This window comes from Periophthalmus magnuspinnatus, chromosome 13, assembly GCF_009829125.3.
Source record: "Periophthalmus magnuspinnatus isolate fPerMag1 chromosome 13, fPerMag1.2.pri, whole genome shotgun sequence".
In the NCBI taxonomy this organism is placed as follows: domain Eukaryota; kingdom Metazoa; phylum Chordata; class Actinopteri; order Gobiiformes; family Gobiidae; genus Periophthalmus; species Periophthalmus magnuspinnatus.
Window position 1 is genome coordinate 469,451 of NC_047138.1, and position 26,277 is coordinate 495,727.

A 26,277-nucleotide genomic window follows, 5' to 3' on the forward strand; every position below is an offset into this window, starting at 1 on the left:
CGCTGGAACCGGCGGCTACGGCTCAGAGGTTTGGCAGCAAAATCACAGACTCAGCAACATTTTTCACCGGCAAACAGTGAATCAAGAGTCAAGAACCAAACCAAGTTTTTTGCTGTTTATTTAACTGAAATTTAATACATTAATTATTAATTTAATTAATGCATTTGGAAAACAATTTATACAATGAGCCTTGCATATTCATGCTTTGCTACGTGTTAGAGGTTAGATCTGTAATGTAATATATACAAATATATACAAATATATACAAATATATACAAATATATATCCTGGCCCCGCCCCTCTGTCACATTTTAGAACAAACTGTGGCCCAAGTGTCAAAAAGTTTATGGTATAAACCCTCGTGTTTCACCTGCGTCTCGTTCTTTTGCGTGTGTATAAACCCTCGTGTTTTGCGTGTGTATAAACCCTCGTGGTTTGCGTGTGTATAAACCCTCGTGGTTTGCGTGTGTAAAAACCCTCATGTTTTGCGTGTGTATAAACCCTCGTGTTTTGTGTGTGTATAAACCCTCGTGTTTTGTGTGTGTATAAACCCTCGTGTTTTGCGTGTGTATAAACCCTCGTGTTTTGTGTGTGTATAAACCCTCGTGTTTTGCGTGTGTATAAACCCTGTGTGTTTCAACTGTTTTCTTGGACTGACAGGATCATTCTGATTTTTGTTATTGTCATAAAAAATAAAACTAAATAAACGTCAGTATTTCTCGGCTCTGGTTAAATTCTGTTGTTTGACTCAACCTGTTGATGATTCGTGAGGCCAAAGACACAGACTGGAGGTCACTGCTCTGTCAGTCTGCCCCACGGCAGAGAATTAACCTCCAACAGCAAAATAATCACACAAAGTTACCCTGAGTCTGAACACGATGATCCTCATAAACCCAGGTCCTCATAAACTCTGGTCCACATGAACTCAGGTCCTTATAAACTCAGGTCCTCATAATCCCAGGCCCTTATAAACCCAGGTCCCATAAACCCATGTCCTCATAATACCCACATCTGACAGAGACAGTGTAAAAGAGTCAGACTATTACTATTATTATTATTCTTTCGATTATAAAAGTGTATAACTGTGTGTAACTATGTATAATAACTGTGTGTAACTGTGTGTATAACCGTGTGTGTAACTGTGTGTATAACTGTGTGTATAACCGTGTGTGTAACTGTGTGTATAACTGTGTGTAACTATGTATAATAACTGTGTGTAACTGTGTGTATAACCGTGTGTGTAACTGTGTGTATAACTGTGTGTATAACCGTGTGTATAACTGTGTGTATACCTGTGTATAATTGTGTATAACTGTGTAACTGTGTGTGTAACTGTGTATAACTTTATAATTGTGTGTATACCTGTGTGTAACTGGTGCTTTGAGCCAAACTTCCCTGTGTGTGTGTTCATCCTGCGCGCGCACACACACACACACACACACACACAGGGACTTCTGCATCAGCGAGAGACGAAGAGAGAGAGAGAGAGTAGAGAGGGAGGAGAGGAGGAGGAGAGAGAGAAAGGAGGTTTACTCTTTCATGGAGCTGCAGTCCGTCCTGATGTCCGTCCCTGTGCAGTTCCTCTTGTAACTTTTGCTCTTATAAGGATTTTAAAGTTTTGCAGCTGCGTTCGTTCTTTCAGTTTGTTTATCACTTGTTGGATTCTGAAAAGGTAAAGTACAAAATGTGTTTACGCTGCGATCGTTTTAGAGACGCTTCTGCCTCTGTGATATGTCAGAGGTTTAGGTTCTCACATAGTCCATGTTTTTATGTTTTAAAGTCTCTCGTTTGGAAATTCTTCTTTGTCTCTAAACAGTTAAAAGTAAACGATCAAAATGGTAAAATATAAATTCTTAGGTCTGTTTTCTGTTTAATGCCTCACTGTGGCTTATTGTGCTCAGTTATATTCCACAAAATCACATCCTTTTTTTTAATTAATTTTGTCAGTTATGTGCCAAAATACAGTGTTTGTGAAATCTATGGTGAGAGATGAGGTTTTTGTTTCAAAACGTGCAAAATGGTGCATTAAAGTTCTGCTCGGTTCTGTTTGAAACGCTCGTTAAATCCAAATCTTGCTGTTGTGTTTGGATAATATTTAATTTTACCTTTTAGAACAAACTCCAGGCGACTTTTTCTGTGTAAATCTGACTTTATATTGTGTGTTTTTCAGATCTCTTCGTCGCTCGTCCGATGGAGAAAACCTTCTGCCCCAGTAACTCATAACATTTTCACTTTAGCTCCTACTTTATCCACAAAGGACCTGTTTGTTTGATCTAATTCTGCATAAACTGGTCCAAACGGCTCCTTTACCGTCTTAGCGCTGTTCCCCTGATGGGCGCCACATCGCTCTCTACAGCCACACTCTTCTCTTCCACCTCGGGCTCTTCTCTTCGCCCATAACCAACTTTGCCAACAGCGACATCGGCACAAACCAATGGAGACCGAAAACATGATGATGACCAAGGACGTAGGAAGCGACACCGAAGCGCTTCGGGAAACGAGCGAGGAGACGAGGGACCAAGGAAACGAAAAGTTGGTGTTGGCCGACGGCACGGAGCAGAGAGGACATAAACTATCCAACTCCGAGCCGCAGGTGTCCAACGGCTTCACCACGAGCACCTCCCAAAACTTCAGAGAGGGTCAGGGGAGCGGGGCGGGGTCAGGGGGGACCGCGCCCGGTATGGGACATTCCTCGTCCGCACCTATGGGAGGCTTCAGGACTCTGGTCGTCCAACAAACGAGTCTGGAGAGGCCGAGGGAGACCTGGAGTAAGAAGATGGACTTTTTACTTTCTGTGATTGGCTACGCCGTGGACCTCGGAAACGTGTGGCGCTTTCCCTACATCTGCTACCAGAACGGAGGAGGTGAGGAGGTGGGGAGGAGGTGAGGGAGGAGGTGAGGGAGGAGGTGAGGGAGGAGGTGAGGAGACGGGGAGAGGGACATTGTGAGGAGACAGGGAGAGGGAGGAGGACAGGGAGGATGGATGTGGGGGGAGATCCACATTGTGAAATAAGTCGACAGGTTTATGATAATATTTGAGATTACATTAGAAAAATGGAGCTGGGTGAAGCCTCTTGACCACCCAGAGTTTATCTCATGAAACGTATGAGCTGAAACGAGGAGGACAGTTTGGGGAGTTTAGGGGACAGATTGGAGACAGTTTGAGGACAGTTTATGGGGCGTTTTTGAGACAATTTGGGGGAGAGTTTGGGGACAATTTGAGGAGAGTTTGGGGACAGTGTGGGGAGAGTTTAGGGGACAGATTGGAGACAGTTTGAGGACAGTTTATGGAGAGTTTTCGAGACAGTTTGGGAGAGAGATTGGGGACAGTTTCAGGAGAGTTTAAGGAGAGTTTCGAGGACAGTTTGGGGAGAGTTTCAGGAGAGTTTAGGGACAGTTTAGGGAACAGTTTGGGGACAGTTTAGGGGACAGTTTGGGGACAGTTTGGGGGAGAGTTTGGGGACAGTTTCAGGAGAGTTTAAGGATAGATTAGGGACAGTTTAGGGGACAGTTTCAGGAGAGTTTAGGGGACAGATTGAGGACAGTTTAGGGGACAGTTTGGGGAGTTAGGCGAAGATTATGAATTGGTTTAACTGTTAACTTAAAGCTGCACTGTGTAACTTTCCTGGGTGGAGGGTCCGGTGCCACATACTCGTCTCCTTTTGCCTGGAATGTTTCACAGTGTGGCTTTAAGCTCAGATCTGTGGTGCTCATAAACATGTTTTTCTGTGTATTTTCTGGTTCTGAATGAAGAGTGAGTTAAAGGTCAGAAAAGTTCCATTGTGCACCTTTAACTTCAGCAGTAGTGCCATTATTCTGAACGCAGTACTAGTATGTGAAAAATGTACTGTGTAGGACAGTCTTGAGTAAACACTTCCATAGAAACGAGGGAGTGAGAGACGCACCGTGTCGAGCTAAAACGTTCAACAGAAAACGATTTTTCCAACGCTCAAAGTTCAATGTCCACGACGGTAAAGTGAGAGGACACACGGAGACACTTCAGCTTCAGCTTCAGCTTCAGTAAACTGTCTGTTCCTCTTGGTTCAAGCTCAGTTTATTCCTAACGTGGACCTGTTCTAGTCCAGGTTTAGTTTTGTTCTAGTCCAGGTTTAGTTTTGTTCTAGTCCAGGTTTAGTTTTGTTCTAGTCCAGGTTTAGTCCCAGTTTTGATGTGTGAACAAAGAATGAATCTTATTATTGAAATGACCGCCCTGTATTTGACCCATGTTACATGAGCTGTGGACAGGGACGTCTCCAGATCTGGACTGTTCTTAGGGTGAACATATGAACTGTAGAACGAGGGCTGATATCTGCACTTGAAGAATATCAACATTCGACTTTAAATCTAAAGCACAGAACAATATTTATTTTAAGTAAAGCAGCTGCCAAAGAAAAAGTATAAACTGTATTTACAGAGTGGACATCTGGACTAGGACACGAGGACGAGAATCAAAATCGACCCTAACCCAAAATATCAGCTGGTCTTATCAGTTTGTCTGGATTATAAACCGTTGTGTCCACATCTGTCTTTTGTCCATCTCAGAGGACACGAGGGACAGGGTGGACTTTGTTTTTTTAATCGTCCACAAAACTCATAATTATATTTAATATTGTGTTAAAAAGTTACATCATTTTCAGGTGTAAAATAAAGTTTAGTTTAAAGTACCACTGTCAATCTGTGTCCTCACCGCGTCCTTATTGTGTCCTCACCGCGTCCTTATTGTGTCCTCACCGCGTCCTTATTGTGTCCTCACCCCTCTCTTCGTCCTCTCTGTGTCCTCTCTTTGTCCTCTCTTCGTGTCCTCTCTGGTTTCCTCTGTGTCCTTACATAACAGACGTAGAGTTGGACTGGTGGTCCTCTCTTTGTCCTCTCTTCGTGTCCTCTCTGGTGTCCTCTGCATCCTCTCTGTGTCCTTTCTTTGTCCTCTCTGGTGTCCTCTGTGTCCTCTCTTCATCCTTACTCTGTCCTCTCTTCTTGTCCTCTCTGTGTTGTCTCTGTCTCCTCTCTGGTGTCCTCTTCGTCCTCTCTTCGTGTCCTCTCTGGTGTCCTCTTCGTCCTCTCTTCGTGTCCTCTCTGGTGTCCTCTTCGTCCTCTCTTCGTGTCCTCTCTGGTGTCCTCTCTGATGTCCTCTGCGTCCTCTCTTCATGTCCTCTCTGGTGTCCTCTCTTTGTCCTCTGCGTCCTCTCTTCGTGTCCTCTCTGTGTCGTCTCTGTCTCCTCTCTGCGTCCTCTCTGGTGTCCTCTGCGTCCTCTCTTCGTGTCCTCTCTGGTGTCCTCTCTTTGTCCTCTGCGTCCTCTCTATGTGTCCTCTCTGGTGTCCTCTGCATCGTCCTCTGCGTCCTTACATAGCAGACGTACAGTTGGACTGGTGGTCCTCTCTGTGTCCTCTCTGGTGTCCTCTGCATCCTCTCTTCGTGTCCTCTCTTCGCGTCCTCTCTGGTGTCCTCTGCGTCCTCTCTGGTGTCCTCTCTTTGTCCTCTGCGTCCTCTCTTCGTGTCCTCTCTGCGTCCTCTCTTCGTGTCCTCTCTGGTGTCCTCTGCGTCCTCTCTGGTGTCCTCGGTGTCTTCTCTTTGTCCTCTGCGTCCTTACATAACAGACGTACAGTTGGACAGGTGTCTCCAGGTTTTCTTGACTTGTCTTTAAAGATTTAAGTCAAAACATTAAATATGAAAAAACATAAGATAAAAAAGTGAGAAATGTGTGTCCATGTTGTCCCTGTTGTCCGTGTTGTCCATGTTGTCCGTGTTGTCCATGTGTGTCCATGTTGTCCATGTTGTCCATGTTGTTGGAGACAGAGACACGTCTGGACCTAGACGTGTCGATAAAAGGACGTGAGGTCAGAGAAGAACTAAAAAGGGAATTTATGGATGTGGTGAAAAAGGAAACGGAGGATCACGGCTCAATAGAGACTTTAGAGACGCAGCGAGAGACGGAGACAAGCTCCTTTAGTCTGGGACAAACAGGTTTAGTCTGGGACAAACAGGTTTAGTCTGGGACAAACAGGTTTAGTCTGGGACAAGTCTGGGACAAACAGGTTTAGTCTGGGACAAACAGGTTTAGTCTGGGACAAGTCTGGGACGAACAGGTTTAGTCTGGGACAAACAGGTTTAGTCTGGGACAAACAGGTTTTAGTCTGGGACAAGTCTGGGACAAACAGGTTTAGTCTGGGACGAACAGGTTTAGTCTGGGACAAACAGGTTTAGTCTGGGACAAACAGGTTTAGTCTGGGACAAACAGGTTTAGTCTGGGACAAACAGGTTTTAGTCTGGGACAAGTCTGGGACAAACAGGTTTAGTCTGGGACGAACAGGTTTAGTCTGGGACGAACAGGTTTAGTCTGGGACAAACAGGTTTTAGTCTGGGACAAACAGGTTTTAGTCTGGGACAAACAGGTTTAGTCTGGGACAAGTCTGGGACAAACAGGTTTAGTCTGGGACAAATATCTTCAGGTTTATTTTTATTTTCAGGTTTATCTTCAGTTTTTTCTTGTGTTGTGTCCAGTTGTTGCTTAAGGGACAGATTTGTAGTTCGTTTAAATCGTTTGTCGTTTGCTCGTCTTGTTTCCAGGTGGAGTTCGGTCGACGCACAAACCTGTGAGAATAACATTTGAATGATCCAAACAGAAAACTGTCAGAAACAACAAAAAAACACAAAATAATGAGAATGTTTTATGTTTCAGTCACTGAGTTTGATGGAAAAGTCTCGTTACTGTGTTTGATTCACTCTGGTGATAAAACACTTTTTTAGACTTGAATGTCGTTTTGGTCGAATCCGTAAAGGTCTGACTTTGTGATTGTCCTGATGATGATGGACTCTGGACCCGTCTTCAGATCTGGACCTGGTCTTGGGCAGGACTTTAGTAGATCTGACCTACTGCGTGAAAAGCCTGATGTTGATGGTTCGTCCTGTGAGTCGTCTCTGTTCTGCTCCACGTTAGTTCAGCTCCACGTCTCGTCTCAATCGTTTCTCCTCCTGGACGTGTCTAAACGTGCACTAAAGCCTCGTTTTACACATATTTACCTCCACCGTCGCTCGTTACTCAGTTTATTGTTTGTACTTAATGTTTGAGCTGTAGTATTTGTTTATATATTTGTCCGAGGCTTCGCTCCTGCAGCTCATATTGACACAGAAGACTCAGGACTGTGACTCCACCGTGTTCTCCAGCAGCAAACAGGAGCCTCCTTTTATTGGATTTGCAATAATAAAATCTTTGCAATTTCCTGTGCAGCGTCCGTGTCTCCCCGAGCGGCAGAGATGGGGCCGGGACACACTTGATACAGGCTACAGTATTAATTGTGTTTTTTTATAAGAACGCAGCCAGGTTCTTTCTTACTTAATAACCTGTCGCCGCAGCAGCCGCTCAATCAAGGCTTATCTGGGCCCCTGTCACAGCGACGGGCACCGGGACCAGGGGCCGCCGCAATATACGCGATACGGCGGCTTTTAAATAACGGAGATGCAGTGGAGTATTTACCACAGTAAAATGTAAACTATGATAAAAGAATCATTTAAAAAAGATCAAGACTATTCTAACAAACAGCTCACGAGGATTTAAAACTGTTCAGGAGTTTTTTTTATCGTATTAATGTCGTTTATACGTCTGATTTTAAATACTGTAAATGTTTATATTCAGATCAAATATTAAAGTGCCATTGATTTGTCAGTTTGATTCTTGGCATCTCTTAAACACAGTGCTGATGTGTATTCTCACATGTCACCACTAGGTGGTGTCTACGTTACTGCAGTGTTTTACTGCCACAGAAGAAGAGAAACAGTCTGGACAAAGGAGGAGGAGCTTCTGTCCTCTACTGGAAAAAAAGAAAGATCCATCCATCCATGTTCTTCCTCTGGGCCCGGGTCACAGGGGACTCCCCTCACCCCAGACACCTCCTCCTCCTGGGACCCAAGGCGTTCCCAGGACAGAGAGACATAGACCCTCCAGTGTCTCCTGAGTCTTCCTCAGGGCCTCCTCCTGGTGGGACATGACCACCTCCCCAGGGAGGTGTCCAGGAGGCTCCAGGAGTCGTCCTGAGCAGACGCCCGAGCCTCAGCTGCTCCTCTGGACGTGGAGGAGCAGCGGCTCTACTCTGAGCTCCTCCCGTGTGACTGAGCTCCTCCCCCTGTCTCTAAGGGAGCGGCCTCCACCCTGAGGAGGAAACTCCGCCTCTTGTGTCTTGATCTGGTCCTTTCGGTCCCAGACTCATGAGGTGAACAGACTGAGGTAAATCCAGAGCTTTGTCTTTGGACTCAGCTCCACCTTCACCACAACAGACCACACAGAGACACCATCACTGCAGACGCTCCTCCACCTGTCAATCTCACCTCCACCCTCCTCCAGAACAACACCCTGAGATACTTCAACTGCTCCACCTGAGGCACAGACTCTCCTCCACCTGAGGCACAGACTCTCCTCCACCTGAGGCACAAACTCTCCTCCACCTGAGGCAGAGACTCTCCTCCACCTGAGGCACAGACTCTCCTCCACCTGAGGCACAGACTCTCCTCCACCTGAGGCAGAGACTCTCCTCCACCTGAGGCAGACTCTCCTCCACCTGAGGCACAGACTCTCCTCCACCTGAGGGACAGACTCTCCTCCACCTGAGGCACAGACTCTCGTCCACCTGAGGCAGACTCTCGTCCACCTGAGGCACAGACTCTCCTCCACCTGAGGCACAGACTCTCCTCCACCTGAGGCACAGACTCTCCTCCACCTGAGGCACAGACTCTCGTCCACCTGAGGCAGACTCTCCTCCACCTGAGGCACAGACTCTCCTCCACCTGAGGCACAGACTCTCCTCCACCTGAGGCACAGACTCTCCTCCACCTGAGGCACAGACTCTCCTCCACCTGAGGCACAGACTCTCCTCCACCTGCAGAGCATTTACAAAAAATTAAATAAACTTAAATACAGCAGCTTTAAAATACATTTTTATTTGTATCTATATGTGAGAGGTGGTGTCGTTTCAAAGCGCTCCTACACCACCTCTCCTACACCAGCTCTCCTACACCACCTCTCCTACACCAGCTCTCTTACACCACCTCTCCTACACCACTTCTTTGGCTCGTTTAAGTGGAATAATGACTTTCACAGACTGTTTTTCAAAGTTTTCTGAACAATAATTGCTGTGGATCCAGATGAAGTTGATTTGACGAGTGTTTCTCTCGTGTCCACTTATCCTCTCTCCATAAAAGTCTTTTTATTTAATGTCTCTCTTTGTTCCCATTTCACATTCTACTCACACCATCAATCTTCCTCCACCGCGTCCCCACACACCTCACATGGGCCTAATTCACTGCACGATTGATCCAAAAACGTTTGCACTTCAGGAAATAAGGTCAGGAATTATTGTGGAGCTCAAGTCGTTTTCCAGCCGTAGAATCCGAGCAGCAGAGGTCGTATGTGTGTTTATATTTAACACATATACGACAAGTTCAGCTGGGCCCAGAGCTGTTTTAGAGCAGAGAACAACAAGATTTAGTCCAGAAAATAACAACTCACAGTAATCAGCACGTCCAGTTTCCTCAGTGGATTATCAGTGAAACAAAACTCCCAAAAATGTGGATCTTTGTTCTGTTTTAACACGTCCCTCATAAAAACGTGCAGAGGTTTCATCTCATCGTTTATGTTTGAGTCTTTACACATGTTCTGTCTCTAAATATGATCTTAATATGATGAATGAGAAGTACAATACCTCATCTTTAAGTAACACAACAGAAGCTTGAACTCTTTGTGAAATTGTCTTTTTGTTAGAGTTTAAATGTGGTGTTTAGATGTTTTGTTGTGGCATAAATATGTTTGATTTGAACGTTTTTATATCAAATTTAAGGACACGGGTTCATAAAGTTCCAGAGTTTATTACGTTGATGGTCTGATGCAGGTGGATGTTTCATGTTGGTGTAAAACATAAGTGTGTTGTGTGCACAGGTGCGTTTCTGCTGCCCTACCTGCTGATGGCGGTGTTCGGGGGGGTGCCTCTGTTTTACATGGAGCTCGCTCTGGGACAGTTTCATCGCAGCGGCTGCATCTCCATCTGGAAACACATCTGCCCCATCTTTAAAGGTAAAAACAGTTCATTTAGTGGTGATAGTTGTTTTCAAGGTTTATTAAATTAATGTTTTCTTCGTTTGACGGTAAAGTTTTTACAGCCACAGAGGTTTTGGAGGATGGAGAGTGGGGAGAGACATCAGCGCAGTGATCTTATAAATGTTCTACGCGTAAAAAATGAGTAAAAAAATGAGTAAAAAAGCGTAGGCGGATGTGGTTTAGATATAATTTTATCTCAAAGTAAATGCCTGACAGTGTTTGGATGAATCTGACGTGCACTGAAAAATAATTTATAATCCAAAATATTTCACTGACTTGTTTTTAACTCATCAGCCAAAACAAAACATGAAGAAAGACTGAGTTCATAACTGTTTAATAACCACAGACGAGAGGATCTGCAGCTTCAGACAGATAGACGTGTCCAGCTGTAATGATTTAGATGATTTTGTCCAGATTTAAATGTTTGTTTTACTCTGGATCTGACCTGGACGACTGAGGGACACACAGATTACACCCTGGACAGTTCATTATGATCTGACCATGCACTGAAAACACTGAAAACATCATTATTGACGGGTTAACTGTCTAAACGCAGGACTCTCTAGGTTCAATAAACTCCAGGCCGTGTGTTATTTGGCGAGGTGTGAGGGACAGCGTCTGTCCTCTGTCCCCGACACGAGCCCCTCGTCTCCTTGTTACTTCTGTGGACTCTCTGTAATGGAAATCCTCACATTTTACCTCCAAATGCCACACGCACAAACTCCTGCTTATGTAAATTATTGAAATGTCACAGACTTTTACCCAAAGAGCCTGAACGTGGCTGATCTGCACTCGAGCTTTGTACAGTGTGACGGACAATTTAAACACGTTTACTCATCTCCATCTGTAGAGTCTGGTCCAATCTGCAGCTCAGGACTGTGTCAATCTCAGCCTTTGAGAAGCACAGCACTGAATGTCTCTCCTCACTCTGTGTCCCCATTCCCCACACAGCTCTATGTGCTGAATGTCTCTCCTCACTCTGTGTCCCCATTCCCCACACAGCTCTATGTGCTGAATGTCTCTCCTCACTCTGTGTCCCCATTCCCCACACAGTTGTCCTTTTCCAACTAAACTTACAGTTGGTTTTAGTGATGATGCCAGAGCAAAGAGGACGGACATGTTTTTGTTCAGACGTTTTTAAAGACTCTGAGGACATTTAAGACAAAGGAGAAGTGAGGACTGAAGTGTGATATTCTAAAAACACCAGCCCAGATAATGGTTTAGGTTTGATCACATACAGTAAGTTTCTGTTTTTTAAATAACTAAAGGCGTCTGCTTCACTGTGATCGGTTAAATCCACCTGTCACAAACTCAGGCCTGACGGAGGCTGACGGAGGAGAGGGCGGGGAAATGTGTATTTGACCAGTGAACCATACGAGTCGCACAATCGTGATCTGATTCTTCAAATCGGACTAAATACAACTGTAACATCATCACTTGACTCTTTTCTGAAATCTAAAGTTTTTCTGTTTTCTGCAGGTTTTTAGTTTTTTTTATCCTTTAAAATGAGCCTCTGCTTTTTCTGCCTTTTCCTGCATCTACTTAAAAATGTTTGTAAAAATAATAAGCAAGGCAAGTTTATTTGTACAGCACAACATAAAGTAATTCATAAAGTAATTCAAAGTGTTTTACAGAATAATAATAATCATCATCATCATCATATATATCATATATAACATAAGAATAAGACATAAATATTAGTCACTGGTTTGAATATTCTCATGTTCTAAAAATCTAATTGGTGCAGCACCAAAATACAGCTCCAACTGAGGACCAAACCGAGACTAAACTGTGACTAAACTGAGACTGGACCAGGACTAAACCAGGACTAAACCAGGACTAAACCTGTTGAATCAGTGTTTGAGTTTTGTTCAGTTTAATTCTCTCTCTCTTCCTGATGTGACTCAGGCCTCGACTTTGACGATGTTTAAATCCAGACTCTGTTCTGTTTTTCTGCTGTGACTTAAAGAGTTTATTCTGTACTTTTCTCCTTTAATATTGATTATTTCTGTTTTGATTTGTTTGTGATTCTGTGTCTTTCTTCTTCTGTAAAGCTCTTTGAATAACTTTACACTTTATATGACATAAATATTCTGTTGTTGTTCCAGGCATCGGCTTCGCCATCTGCATCATCGCGCTCTACATCGCCTTCTACTATAACACCATCATGGCCTGGGCGCTCTATTACCTCCTCTCCTCCTTCAGACCCGTCCTGCCCTGGACCACCTGCACCAACAGCTGGAACACCCCCAACTGCAAACGCTACATCTGGACCGACGACAACATCACCTGGTCCAACTCCTCCACCTCCCCCGCACAGGAGTTCTATACGTAAGTGCATGTAAGTGGGAGGAAGGGCGTAGGAGGGGTGTAGGAGGGCGTAGGACGAGCGTAGGACGGGCGTAGGAAGGGTGTAGGAAGGGCATAGGATGAGCGTAGGACGAGCGTAGGAAGGGCATAGGGAGGGCGTAGTAAGGGCGTAGGAGGCAAGGACAGAGGAGACAGGAGTTAGGGAGGATGTTTGGTTTCCTCCAGTTTTACGAGGAGAGTTCAGAGTTGATTATTCGATTATTTGTTATTTTTGAAGTTGTTATAATTAAACTAAGAATGAATTGTTAAGATTTAGGGGTGGAGAGTAGGGAGAGACATTCAGGGAAATAACAGAGCTGGGAATCAATCTTACAATACTCGGCCTGTGAAGAGCTGGCCGAGCTACAAATATATAAGAATAATTGTTAAACTGTACAAGAAAAGAGACGTAGGACCATCAGAGAAGGTAAAATAAACCATAAAACAGATATAAACTCTACTTTATAGTTAGTAAAGTCACTATTTTGATGATAATATTTAAAAAAGCTGCAGATGGGGTTAAGTTTTGAACAGTGAATCTGTTTCTTAGATTTAAACAGTTGCATTTGTTTCTGGGAAAAGTAAGAAACAGATTTTTATCGTCATGTGGAGGAAAAAGTAGAAATAAAATCGACTCTTTTGTGACAGTTCCATGTTTTGTGTCATTTTAAAACAGACATCTTTGTTTTTAGTTGATCAGTCTAAAGTTAAATCGATTTGTTTTTTCTCTCATTTTGCACTTTTCCATTTTTTTTCCATCATTTTTCTAAGAATCTTCTTTTCTAGGAATTTTACGTCTTTTTGTTGGAGTCTTGGTTTTCCCCTGTTTGTGTAAATTCCTCTAAGTCTAATCTCAGGACTGAAGCACTTTGCCCAAACGCTCCGTGTTTAGTCACAGTCCGTGTCCGTGTCCGTGTCCGTGTCCGTGTCCGTGTCCGTGTCCGTGTCCGTGTCCATGTCCGTCTCTATCTGATCTCAGGTGATTCGGAGCGAAGTCAATATCCTCTCTTTGGGAACGCCTTTGTAATTCTTTATAATATTCCCTCATGTTGCCTGATATCTGCTGGCTCCGTCTTATCAGAGCGTCCCGGGACAGTTTCCATGTTTGTGTGTGGGGCTGATTTTGGGTTTATCTGGAGGTGACTTTTCCTTCTTAATGTTTTAAAGTAACAAATTCCCACCTCAGCCGGCGCCAGCGTTTCCTGTTTTTAACATAAATCAGGGCCTGGTTTATCGGCTCAGAGTTTATTCAGTTCACTGTTGACATTAAAGCCCCACCGTGTAACTTTTTAGCCCTAAAAAGAGACAATTAAAGCTTTTTGTGTAAAATATTGAATGAAGTAGTGTAAATACAGACTGGACTTGTTTTTCTGTTAGTTCTTTCTGAAACACTTAATTCACCACAGCCCGTCTAAACACGGCCCCTGTCACACCTGCACTCAGGGCCCGCCCAGAATATACGTAGACTGAGCAGCTGTTTCGGGCCCCAAAGTCACCAGAGGGCCCCCAGGAGCCCACACATTTGCATTTAAAATAATATAATCTTTAAAGTTTTATTGAAAACAGCGCGGGTGTTTACAGCAGCCTAAATACCCCTCTATAAAGATTACATTTTTAAAAATATATATCATAGTAAAATATCTGCTGCCTACATTTGTTTTTGAAGCAGGCGTAAGTGTGGGCAGCTGTTTACCCCCCCGTGCTGCGCTGAGGCCCCTGAGGTACTTTGAAATGTTTTAATCCAACTTTAATCTAACTTATAAAACAGACATTCAAGTCTTTTGGTCGTATAAACACAAACACAAATGGACACGGTGATGAGAGCAGAGTCAGAATGTGTCAAATGTGAATCTGCAACAGCTGAGTCCAGGTCCGTCCACCGCCAGGGGCCCAGAGACACATTCTGCTCAGGGCCCCTGAGAGCTCGGGCCGGCCCTGGTTACACTCACTCTCACACTTAAACTCACACTCATACTTAAACTCACACTCACACTTAAACTCACACTTACACTCACACTTATACTCACACTTACACTCACACTTACACTCACACTTATACTCACACTTACACTCACACTTACACTCACACTTATACTCACACTTACACTCACACTTAAACTCGAGTGTGAGTTAAACTCACATTTAAACTCACACTCACACTTAATCTCACACTTAAACTCACATTTAAACTCACACTTAAACTCGCACTTAAACTCACACTCACACTTAATCTCACACTCACACTTACACTCACACTTAAACTCACACTCACACTTAAACTCACACTCACACTTAAACTCACACTCACACTTACACTCACACTTAAACTCACACTTAAACTCACACTTAAATTCACACTCACACTTAATCTGACACTTACACTCACACTCACACTTAATCTGACATTTACACTCACACTCACACTTAATCTCACACTTACACTCACACTTACACTCACACTCACACTTAATCTCACACTTACACTCACACTTACACTCACACTCACACTTAATCTCACACTTACACTCACACTTACACTCACACTCACACTTAAACACACACTTAAACTCACACTCACACAAACTCACACTTAAACTCACACCCACGCTCAAACTTAAACTCACACTCACACTTAAATTCACACTCACACTTAATCTGACACTCACACTTAAACTCACACTTACTTAAATTCACACTCACACTTAAACTCACACACACTTAAACTCACACTCACACTCACTCTCACACTCACACTTACACTTTACTGAAGGTGGATCAAGTGTTTTGCAGAATAGAATCTACCAAAAATCAGGATGTCTTGTTAAAAAGTGTAACGCAGACCCATATTTCTCCCTTTATTTCTTTGTCTTTTACACGTCCCTCTTCATCGTTACATTTTCACTCTGTCTCCGCCCTGTTTGTCCCTGACAGTCGGCAGGTGCTGCAGGTGCACCGCTCTCCTGGTCTTCATCACTTGGGCGCGGTGAGCTGGCAGCTGGCCCTGTGCCTCCTCTTCATCTTCACCATCGTCTACTTCAGCATCTGGAAAGGAGTCAAGACGTCTGGGAAGGTACGACACGAGGCGCCGGTGTGGCTGAAGTGTCCACGAGGGAGGAGGGGTGTCCACAAGGGAGGAGGGGTGTCCACAAGGGAGGAGGGAGGTGTCCACGAGGGAGGAGGGGTGTCCACAAGGGAGGAGGGGTGTCCATGGAGGGAGGGAGGTGTCCATGGGAGGAGGAGGGAGGTGTCCACGAGGGATGGACACAGATATTGGCAGATGCAGTAGAAACACATTAACTCCCTGAAAACCACAAGATACAACAAACATAATGAAAAACTCAAACACAACTATTTTATTTACATTTCTGGCATCAAAACCAAAACTTTTCCACTTTTACTCGACTCAAGTGACGTCACTGTGACATAAAGTGACTTTATTTTTGCTTTGACCCTTTACATCTGTTCATAAAATCAAATCAAGTAGAAAATTGTGAAAACAGGTCAATACAGGTGATGTTTTTATTAAAAATGTGGTTGCAGTGTTCCACAGTTTGGATTAAACTTATCTGTTCCCATGGTGATAAGGAGGTAACATCCCCAGGCCAAGTTATAGGTCAGATCTGTGGAGAGGTGAAGATCCAAATTGATAACACATTTATAGTGACATAGTAAATAAAAATACTAGTGATTGTGTTTCTCAGGTGGTGTCACTGCCACCTCCTCGTTCCTGGTGGTGTTGTTTATTTCTTGTGTGTTTCTCAGGTGGTGTGGGTCACTGCCACCTCCTCGTTCCTGGTGTTGGTGTTTATTTCTTCTGTGTTTCTCAGGTGGTGTGGGTCACTGCCACCTTCCCGTACCTGGTTCTTCTGGTGCTGTTGATTCGTGGAGCGACTCTTCCTGGAGCCTGGAGGGGTGTGGTCTTCTATCTCAAACCAGACTGGGGCAAACTGCTCAGTACAACAGTGAGTTTGTTTAAAACTGTGTGAAAGTTGAGTTATATATTTAGTTATTATACGTGTTACCATTAGTAACTTAAAATTATAACGTCTAAAGATACGAAACATGATCAGATCTCATCCTGACGTGTTTGTTCTCATAATCTTCAGGTCTGGATCGATGCTGCAGCTCAGATCTTCTTCTCATTGGGTCCAGGGTTTGGGGTCCTTCTCGCTTTCGCCAGCTACAACCCCTTCCACAACAACTGCTACAAGTAACACGCACAAACCTCACACTCGTCTCGCTCGTGTACATTTGATTTAAATCTGTATAAACTGTGTCGTTCCTCCAGAGATGCTCTGGTGACCAGCTCGGTCAACTGTCTGACCAGTTTCATTTCGGGGTTTGTGATCTTCACTGTTCTGGGATACATGGCCGAGATGAGGCAGCAGGACGTGGACACGGTGGCCAAAGACGCAGGTGTGAAGATTTATGAGAATAATGAAATAAGTGTGAAAACTGATCCATATAAGTGTGAAAACGGATCGATATAAGTGTGAAAAATGATCGATATAAGTGTGAAAACCGATCGATATAAGTGTGAAAACGGATCGATATAAGTGTGAAAACTGATCGATATAAGTGTGAAAACGGATCGATATAAGTGTGAAAACCGATCGATATAAGTGTGAAAACCGATCGATATAAGTGTGAAAACGGATCGATATAAGTGTGAAAACCGATCGATATAAGTGTGAAAACTGATCGATATAAGTGTGAAAACCGATCGATATAAGTGTGAAAACCGATCGATATAAGTGTGAAAACTGATCGATATAAGTGTGAAAACTGATCGATATAAGTGTGAAAACTGATCGATATAAGTGTGAAAACTGATCGATATAAGTGTGAAAACCGATCGATATAAGTGTGAAAACCGATCGATATAAGTGTGAAAACCGATCGATATAAGTGTGAAAACTGATCGATATAAGTGTGAAAACTGATCGATATAAGTGAGATAATTGATCAATACTGCGTCATATCATTTCCTAGAAAAGTTGACGTAAAAACAAACCACACTGTTTTTCTCTGATGAAAAGAATCTCATTGGATTAAAGGTGCATTATGTAACTTTCCTGGTGGAGGCACATCACCTGTTTGTTTCTGTGGAGATTTTGTTGTTTTACCTGAAATGTTCCACAGTTTGGCTTAATCCCCTTCTGTCTCACTTTTATTCACTTACAAGTGTTTTACTGCAAAAAAAAACCTAACAAAACAAAAACAAAAAAACATCCAAAACATTAATTCTTGTTGTGTGGGCTCGCCTTTCCACAGATCAGACATGTAACTTGGCCCTATAACACCTGGAACATGTCTCTAGGGAGATAGAACACTTTAATGCCAGACTGTGGAACATTCCAGGCAAAGCAATAACTTGAAATAACAAGCAAACACTGGACTCCCGGCCAGAAAAGTTACATAATGCACTTTTAAGTCAATTTACAATCAAACATCCTGATAATAACTGTGTATATCACAGAATTTTAACAAACACATAGTTAAACTCAGCTCTCCGTCTGTGCAGCTTCACCTTCATCTTCACTCGCTTCTTCTTTGTCCTTCTTTTCCCAGGCCCCAGTCTGTTGTTCATCATTTACGCCGAGGCCATCGCCAACATGCCCGCCGCCACGTTCTTCGCCATCATTTTCTTCTTGATGATCATCATGTTGGGTCTGGACAGTACAGTGAGTCCAGTCTGACCTCACACTGCGACGTTTAAACTCAGACTTAAAACGACAGAGGCTCCATTTTAGAGTCAGTTTGATCAGAGGGCGGGGCGTGGAGGTGTAAAGTGTCACTACATCACAGAGGGCGGAGCGTGGAGGTGTAAAGTGTCACTACGTCACAGAGGGCGGGGCGTGGAGGTGTAAAGTGTCACTACGTCACAGAGGGCGGGGCGTGGAGGTGTAAAGTGTCACTACATCACAGAGGGCGGGGCGTGGAGGTGTAAAGTGTCACTACGTCACAGAGGGCGGGGCGTGGAGGTGTAAAGTGTCACTACGTCACAGAGGGCGGGGCGTGGAGGTGTAAAGTGTCACTACATCACAGAGGGCGGGGCGTGGAGGTGTAAAGTGTCACTACATCACAGAGGGCGGGGCGTGGAGGTGTAAAGTGTCACTACGTCACATTATTCATACAGTTTTTGTAGAATAAATGTCACAAATTGTCTTCACTGATAAAAACATTGATTACAGATTAAATGTTGTTCATGTGTCAGGACGACACTAGAGAACACGAAACATCAGGTTTGAGTTTTATTTGTAAAGTTTATCGTGTGGTTGGATCCAGATTTAAATAAATAGACAGTTTTCAATACAAAAAATACACTGCCTGGACAAACCTTTAAGTTTGATGACGGCACATATTCACTGTGGCCCTGATGATGGGGGAGTCTGTCCTCTGCACAGTGGACGTGTCCTCACTGTCCTTCCAGTTGTTTCTGTGATCTCCTTAGACAGGAAAAGACAAAGTTTAAATCTGTCGTACAACAGTTTATCCACAGATTTTAACTCAGATGTTTTCTCTACTTGATGCTGATGGTTTGACTCGTCTCAAACAGACAATGGGACGTGTCTTTCCACATGTTTGTATAAGACATAAAAAGCGGCTCATTGCAGGAGTTGAGGTTAAATAACTTGTTGCAGCTGAAAGATAATGCAGTAATTATCCAACAGCTCGTACCTTTTTGTTTAGTTAAATCCAAGTGACGACTTTATTTTTGTGAATATTTAAGGGCCTGTCCCAGATATTCACACATTTATCTGAGCCTTGTCTTTCTCAGCACAGATCTGGTGTACGAGCAGCTCTGGGGTCAGAATAAGTCGTGTGTGTGCTGCTTTAAAGAGTTTTACTGTCTCATAATCAGGAAGTGCGTGCATGCTAGTACTACAGTCGTGCTAAAACTCCACCCTGGTCTCTGAAAATAGCGAAAATCACTTTTAAACTCATTGCGGTGAGTAAATAGGATGTTCTGAATGCATAAGGTGAGTCAGGGATCACTTTGGACCACTGCACATTGTGTTTTTGATGTTTTAAGACGGTCAAACTGCTACAGTTTAAATACCGTGTCATAATCTGTGAAATAGACACCACTCTCTCCCGTGTTGATGAAACCTCGGCGTCCGTCTGCTCCAGTCTGTTTAACGTCCGCTCTTTTGGCGAGCTCTCGGACGCTTTTTAAACCCTGGAGACAGCCTGGTGTTTACCTGCTGCTCCTTCATAGTAACTGTGGATATTATTTCTCATTTTGAATAACGCAGCAGAAAAAACAATGTGATATGACAGAGATAGTGGAGCACAGAGGTGAGATTGTCTCCGCCGAGGCCTGAGTTTATCTGGTCAAACGCAGCCAGCTGGAGACGGGGCCGCCGCTCTTATCTCGCCGTGATAATCAGGCCTGAATCAGAGGATATTACACACACCGCTCATTGTACATGTTTTTAATGCTCCTGCAGCTTAACGTTTGGGAGGTTTTTTGTGCCTGGTGTAATACGACGCCTCACACGCACAAAACACACTCATAAAGTACAGATAGTGTTTCGTTATTGTTTCGATATAAATATTTAAATGACTTTTACTCACTGCTCGTGTTTTATTTTGATTCATTGAAGGGGCAGTGTGGAACTTTTATTATTAACTTTAGCTCCCCAAAGTGCGTCACATAAAAACTCAGCAACAGGTAAAACAGAGAACAACAAAACGATAAAACAGATAGAAGACATGGAGCCAGAATTAATATAAACACATCTGTCATTTATTCAATCAAATTATAGTTAAAGTTCTACTATATTACTGCGTTTGAGTCGCCCCTTTGTTTTGTGAAACGTTTCAGGACGACAGCGTCTCTCCTTTTCCTAAAAATGTTCCTCGTTTCCCTTTAACATTTTTATCTAAATTACTACAAACTTATCTCAGTCACAGGATCAAATGAGATTTTTTTTAAACTTGTACAGATGTCGTCCAAATTACTTTCCGAGTTTGTTCATTTTGTAAAATACAGGTTTCCCACGAGAAAGAAAATGTCAGAGGTGAAAGTTTAAAAGGAGGAATAAGGCCACAGTCCACATATAACACTTTATTAGTTTATTTAATTAATTAATTAATTATTTATTTATTGCTGTAACGTGCTGTTGCTGTGCTGTATTGTGTTCTTGTTATGCTGTATTGTGCTGTATTGTGTTGTCGTGTTGTTGTCCTGTTGTTGTGCTGTTGTGTGTTGTCGTGCGTTGTTGTTGTTGTGTAACCTCCTGTTGTGGTGTCAGTTTGCAGGTCTGGAGGGGGTGATCACGGCCCTGTTGGACGAGTTTCCTCAGGTTCTGTCTAAGCGTCGTGAGTTGTTGGTGTTGGGGCTGGTGTGCGTCTGTTACCTCGGCGCTCTCTCCACTCTCACTTATGTCAGTCTCATTTTTATTACGACACTTTAAATATAAACGACACACAAAAGTAAAATGTTTAAACATGTTCAGGGCGGAGCGTTTGTGGTGAAGTTGTTTGAGGAGTACGCCACAGGTCCAGCGGTCATCACCGTGGTCCTGCTCGAGGTCATCGCCGTCTCGTGGTTTTATGGTACGACACTTTTTAAGATTTAACTTTTTTAACATTTAACTTTCCTCCATTTTTACGACAATCCCCAGTTTCATAAACATAAATGTGTTTGTATCTGAATCTCATTTTCAGAGTGTTGTTTTGTGTTTCAGGCACCACTCGTTTCTGTAATGACGTGCACTTCATGCTCGGGTTCTACCCCGGCTGGTTCTGGAGGATCTGCTGGGTCGCCATCTGCCCCATTTTCCTCCTGGTCAGACACTTATTTTATTATTTAACACTTTTACTGCACTGAGCTCGTCTGAAGTGGACAGGGTCAGGCCTCGGACGAGACACTGGACACACGGGGCGTCCCAGAGGAGCAGTGTCTCTGTGTCAGGGGACGTCAAACTCACTGTGGGACAAAATTAAGAGACAAAATCACAACAAACTCAATATTTACTAAAAATCATCTGCACCTGATGCGACGTTTAACCTTTTCATCTGGAAACAAACTTTAGTTTTGCTTAAACAAAATCTGAAACAACACAAGTTTGAAATTACAAATATATGAGAAAATAAATTTGAAATGAAAGACACATCAGTAGAATTCATTTATTTAAATAAATAAAATAAATTATGTCTCTCTCTGTCAACTTCCTTTTTAAAGTAAATCTTTATTTTTCACAATCTGTTCATTTTCTTCTGCTTATCTGAAACCGGGTCGTGGGGGCGGCGGTCTAAACCGGGTCGTGGGGGCGGCGGTCTAAACCGGGTCGTGGGGGCGGCGGTCTAAACCGGGCCGTGGGGGCGGCGGTCTAAACCGGGCCGTGGGGGCGGCGGTCTAAACGCCTGGACGTCCCTGTTTATTTAATAGTTTCAAAATTCGATTTTCAAACTATAACAGTCCAAACCTTAGAACACAAAAAGTGCACAGACAAACATTCACCCTCAGTTTGCTTCACTCTGATTTACTCAGATAGATCTCGACTGCGCACGAGCAAAGCATTCTGGGATTTGTAGTATCAGTGGTGCATGTGCTCTACACCAGCGGACCAGCTCTAATGCACATGTGATATGAACTCATGGGCCAAATATAATTACACCACGGGCCAGATTTGGCCCCCGGGCCTGAGTTTGACATATGGGCTCTAGGGCCTTCTGTTGTGTCCTTAGGCAAGACACTTCCTCCCCCACATTGCCCAGTATGTGGTGTGTGTGAGTCGTGGTCGTCAGAGACGCCGATGGAAGTTTATGCATCAACATAATCACTGATTTAAACTAATTAAAACTGATTTAAACTGATTTAAACTGATTTAAACTGATTTAAACTAAATTAAACTAATTTAAACTGATTTAACCTGATCTGGACTCATCTCAAATCCTTGTTCTTCCTCATCAGTTCATCATCATCAGTTTCCTGGCGTTCCCTCCAGATGTGAAGTTGTTTGATTATCACTATCCTCAGTGGACCACAGTCCTGGGATACTGCATCGGCGTGTCCTCGTTCATCTGTGTCCCCACGTACATGGTGTACCACCTGCTCAACGCTAAAGGCTCCTTCAAACAGGTGCATTTATTAGATTTATTAGATTTAATAAAACAAGACTTTTATTATTATTTATTATATTTAATAACACTTTTATTTATCAGTGCAAAACGCTCCTTCAAACAGGTTCATCTCATATTTATTTGAATCCTACGTCCCTCTCACACGTCCACACGTCCCTCTCACACGTCCCTCTCACACGTCCCTCTCACACGTCCACACGTCCCTCTCACACGTCCCTCTCATGTCCCTCTCACATGTTGTTGTCTTGTTTCTGTTTCTGTCTAAATGTTTTCATTTATCTTTATTTACACAGGGTCAGACTCTTTTTCATGAACGTCCTGTTTAAAATACAGAACAAGACAAACAAAAAACAAATAAAACAATCGTATAAATCCATTTAAAACATTAAAGGAGTGAGTGTAAAATAAGAAAAGTGAAAAATAACCAGCAGCTTTTCCCCTTATTTCAGTTTTAGTGCAGCCGGTTTTAGACCTGGATAATAATGAATCTTTTATTAAAATATTCAACCAGTGCATGAGATATTGAGTCTTTATTAGATTTATTATTATTTATTATATTTAATAACACTTTTATTTATCAGTACATGAGATATTGAGTCTGTCCTTTATAAACTTTATCACTGTTGTTTTCACAGTGAGGACCTGTGTTCTTGTTGTGTTTAAATTCCTCACCTGAAACAAAAGCCTGAGTGAAACAATAGTTTGTCTCAAAATGGGGGAGTAGTCGTGGCTCCTGACTCAGCAGAGGTCACCTGAGGGTCAGACGAGCAAAGACAGAGCCACGTGACTTTGGAAAACTTAGATTATTACAAAAATAATCATGCACTTAATATTTTAAGGCAAAGAGCTTCAAAAACAATATAGAGCAAAACAAACACAGGAGCAACACGATGAAACGAGAAACACAAATGAAATGTTTTGGTCGTTTGCAGATTAAACTCTTTATTATCGAGTTACTCTTACTCTCTCTGGACACTTTACATCCGTGTCCTGGTCAGATGAGGACATGTGAAGCGTCGTTTTCATGTTTAATCCCGTGAGACGAGGAGGAGGTCGTGTCGTGTTGACTCCTGTCAGGGACACAATGGACATGTCCACACTCGGGCTTTGTGTCCAGGCCTGGTGAAATGCACAGAGTCAGCAGAGCCTGGTCACGGGCGTGTTTCTGTCCACTGTAACACGCTTTGTTCCACATACTAAAGGTGTTAACATGGAGCAAAGAGGCCAGTCAACACCAAACATGGAACCACACAATGCACTTCTGATTATTCATGCACAAAAGAAACTCACTTATTCAGACGTGTTTGTACAAAGTGTGAAAAACTGTCCTCAGAAAAAGTGCAAATATATTAGACGTTTGTGCAGTTTATGAACCTTTTCAAAACTGCAGGTGAATTAATATTTTAGACTAATTAGAGCATTTTTATTTAAATAATAATATAATATAATATAATATAATATAATATAATATAATATAATATAATATAATATAATATAATATAATAAAATAACGACACCTTAAATGTTACCCAACAGTTTAATTTAAATAATAGAGATGATCCATATTTTAATTATTCTCATTCTTGTTTTTATAGTTTTAATAGTAACACAGATTTATAAATATATTTTTCCTCTTTTTGGTTTTGATTTTCCTCCTTTTTTATTTTGATTTTCCTCTTTTTTGGTTTTGATTTTTCTCTTTTTTAGTTTTGATTTTCCTCTTTTTTGGTTCTGATTTTCCTCTTTTTCGTCTGTTTCAGCGTCTTCTAAAGAGCATCACACCCGTGCCGTCCAGTGAGCACCACAGAGACTACATAGTGACCAACGCCGTCTGACCAAACCTGACCAAAAAGAGGTGCCACTCTAGACACTGCAGAGAGCGCCCTCCACTGGTGACACTGCAAAACTACAGGACAAGGGGGCTACCTTTCACCGTCTTTGCCTCTCACCGTACCTCTCCTTCATGGTTTCTTTACGCTCATGTTGTTCATTATTTATCCATGTTTTGACCAACAAATCAATAAGCTTTTATTCAGGTTTAGGGATTGTTTTTTAAATGTTTTTATTCCTTAAACGTTGAAATAAATATATAAATAAATACAGTTCAGAGAAGCAAACAGGAGCCACCAAATCTCTACTTGAATGTGTCGTTAGTGTGCCTCAAACAACATCCTCCGACGAGTGGTGGACCTGAAGGGCCTTAAAAAAGTGATTATACACGGAAAATACACGTCTTCCCTCTTCAGTATTACAGTAATTTCCCTCTTCAGTATTACAGTATTTGTACTGCACTTCAGTCTCTGATGGACCAGTGTCTAGAACAGAACAAACAGCAGGATTCAACCACATCTGCCCCGTTGTTTAATGTTGAAACACACAGCTCTAAAAACACTTTTATCGGACAAGTTAAACTTTTAAAAATATAATAATAATCAATGTTTATATTTTAAGTTCTGTTTAAATCCATATTTTGATGAAAACCAACTGGAACCTGTTGAGTCGTTTACTACAGACTGTTATTAATGTCCACATCTGTATAAACTCTGTCCCCCGTCAGGACGTCTGTCCCCCGTCAGGACGTCTGTCCCCCGTCAGGACGTCCAGTGACAGCTGTCAATCACAGGCCCCGCCCCCTCTCCACGTCCGCCTCGACCTCCGGCGTTTTACTCCAGACAAAGACTGTTCAGTGCTCCTGTTTACTTCTCTGTATGTGACCTGTTACATATTATTATTATTATTATTATTATAGAGAAAATACCGTACTATTTCTTTAAGGAGGCAGCCATTTTTTCTACTTTGAATCTTTCACACATAAAATAAAATGTGTTATTATTATTATTATTATAATTGTGTCGTGCATAAAGTAATAACTCCAGTGGTTGTATTTTTATACAGTTTTATTAAGTTATGCATTTCAAAAGTAGCAAAATTCAGGAATCTTTTGCATTTGTTGCTAAAGCCAAATATATCTCTGTTTTTTCCATATTTCTAAAGACTTCAATCTGTTTTGGATTGGTTGATTGTTGTTTTGTTTGTTGTGGCGTATTTGACAAAGGGACAAAGTGAACGTCCAACACTGTGAAGCACTACACAGAACACAATTATAATGTTCACACAAAAACACAAAACAAAACAATTTAGACTTTTGATTTCAAGAAGAGAAGAGATTTATTTATTTGATTTATTAATATATTGTAAACACCATGTGTCTCAAAACTGATCCTTGTGGAGTCCCAGGTCGTTCTGTGCCATAGAAATAGAAGCCAAAAAAGGATTAGAGCTAATAATAATAAAAATAATATTATAATATCCTTAATGTCATAAACTCAGAAAACACTGCGATTTACTTTGGACCAAAAATGTGTGTGTGTGTGTGTGTGTGTGTGTGTGCCACGTGCCTGTGCGAGTCTGTGTGCGTCAGTGGAGCAGGTTCATATGACGAGTACTGTACTTTAATGTGTATTTACTATCCTATGATATTGTTGTAATAATATATTTAGTGCAGGCCTGTCTCCTGTGTGTGCGTGTGTGTGTGATTTCACCTGTTTGTAACGTGTGCGTCTGTTTGTGTATCTCCTGTCGTCTCGTTAACTGCCAAAATATCCGATGAAGGAAGTGGATCCCTCTGCCTCTGACCTCTGAAGCCTCTGTAAAGTCTGTTTGTCCAACATGTATTGAGAAACACATCTGTATAGAAGAAATATATATAAATAAATATATGGTAATAACAGATAATAAAGATATATGGGAG

The 26,277-nt window shown here is 42.5% G+C and overlaps 1 protein-coding gene across 1 annotated transcript; it reads left to right on the top strand.

Moving 5' to 3' along the window:
* The first annotated feature begins 1,554 nt into the window (after positions 1-1,554).
* slc6a4a (solute carrier family 6 member 4a) lies at positions 1,555-26,277 on the top strand. The gene is made up of 14 exons (XM_033977495.2): positions 1,555-1,672; positions 2,171-2,864; positions 9,924-10,058; positions 12,191-12,413; positions 15,363-15,501; positions 16,259-16,393; positions 16,538-16,641; positions 16,720-16,847; positions 18,003-18,115; positions 20,693-20,824; positions 20,897-20,996; positions 21,128-21,228; positions 22,357-22,524; positions 24,287-26,277. Exons 2-14 carry the CDS (start codon positions 2,435-2,437, stop codon positions 24,359-24,361), a joined length of 1,983 nt encoding a protein of 660 aa, XP_033833386.1. The 5' UTR covers positions 1,555-1,672; positions 2,171-2,434; the 3' UTR covers positions 24,362-26,277.

Excerpts from the sequence above, each read along its gene's own strand:
- slc6a4a (XM_033977495.2), top strand. The coding sequence starts at position 2,435 with ATGGAGACCGAAAACATGATGATGACCAAGGACGTAGGAAGCGACACC. Across the intron at positions 2,865-9,923 it reads CTGCTACCAGAACGGAGGAG|GTGCGTTTCTGCTGCCCTAC; the intron begins GTGAGGAGGTGG and ends TTGTGTGCACAG. Across the intron at positions 16,642-16,719 it reads TTCCACAACAACTGCTACAA|AGATGCTCTGGTGACCAGCT; the intron begins GTAACACGCACA and ends TCGTTCCTCCAG.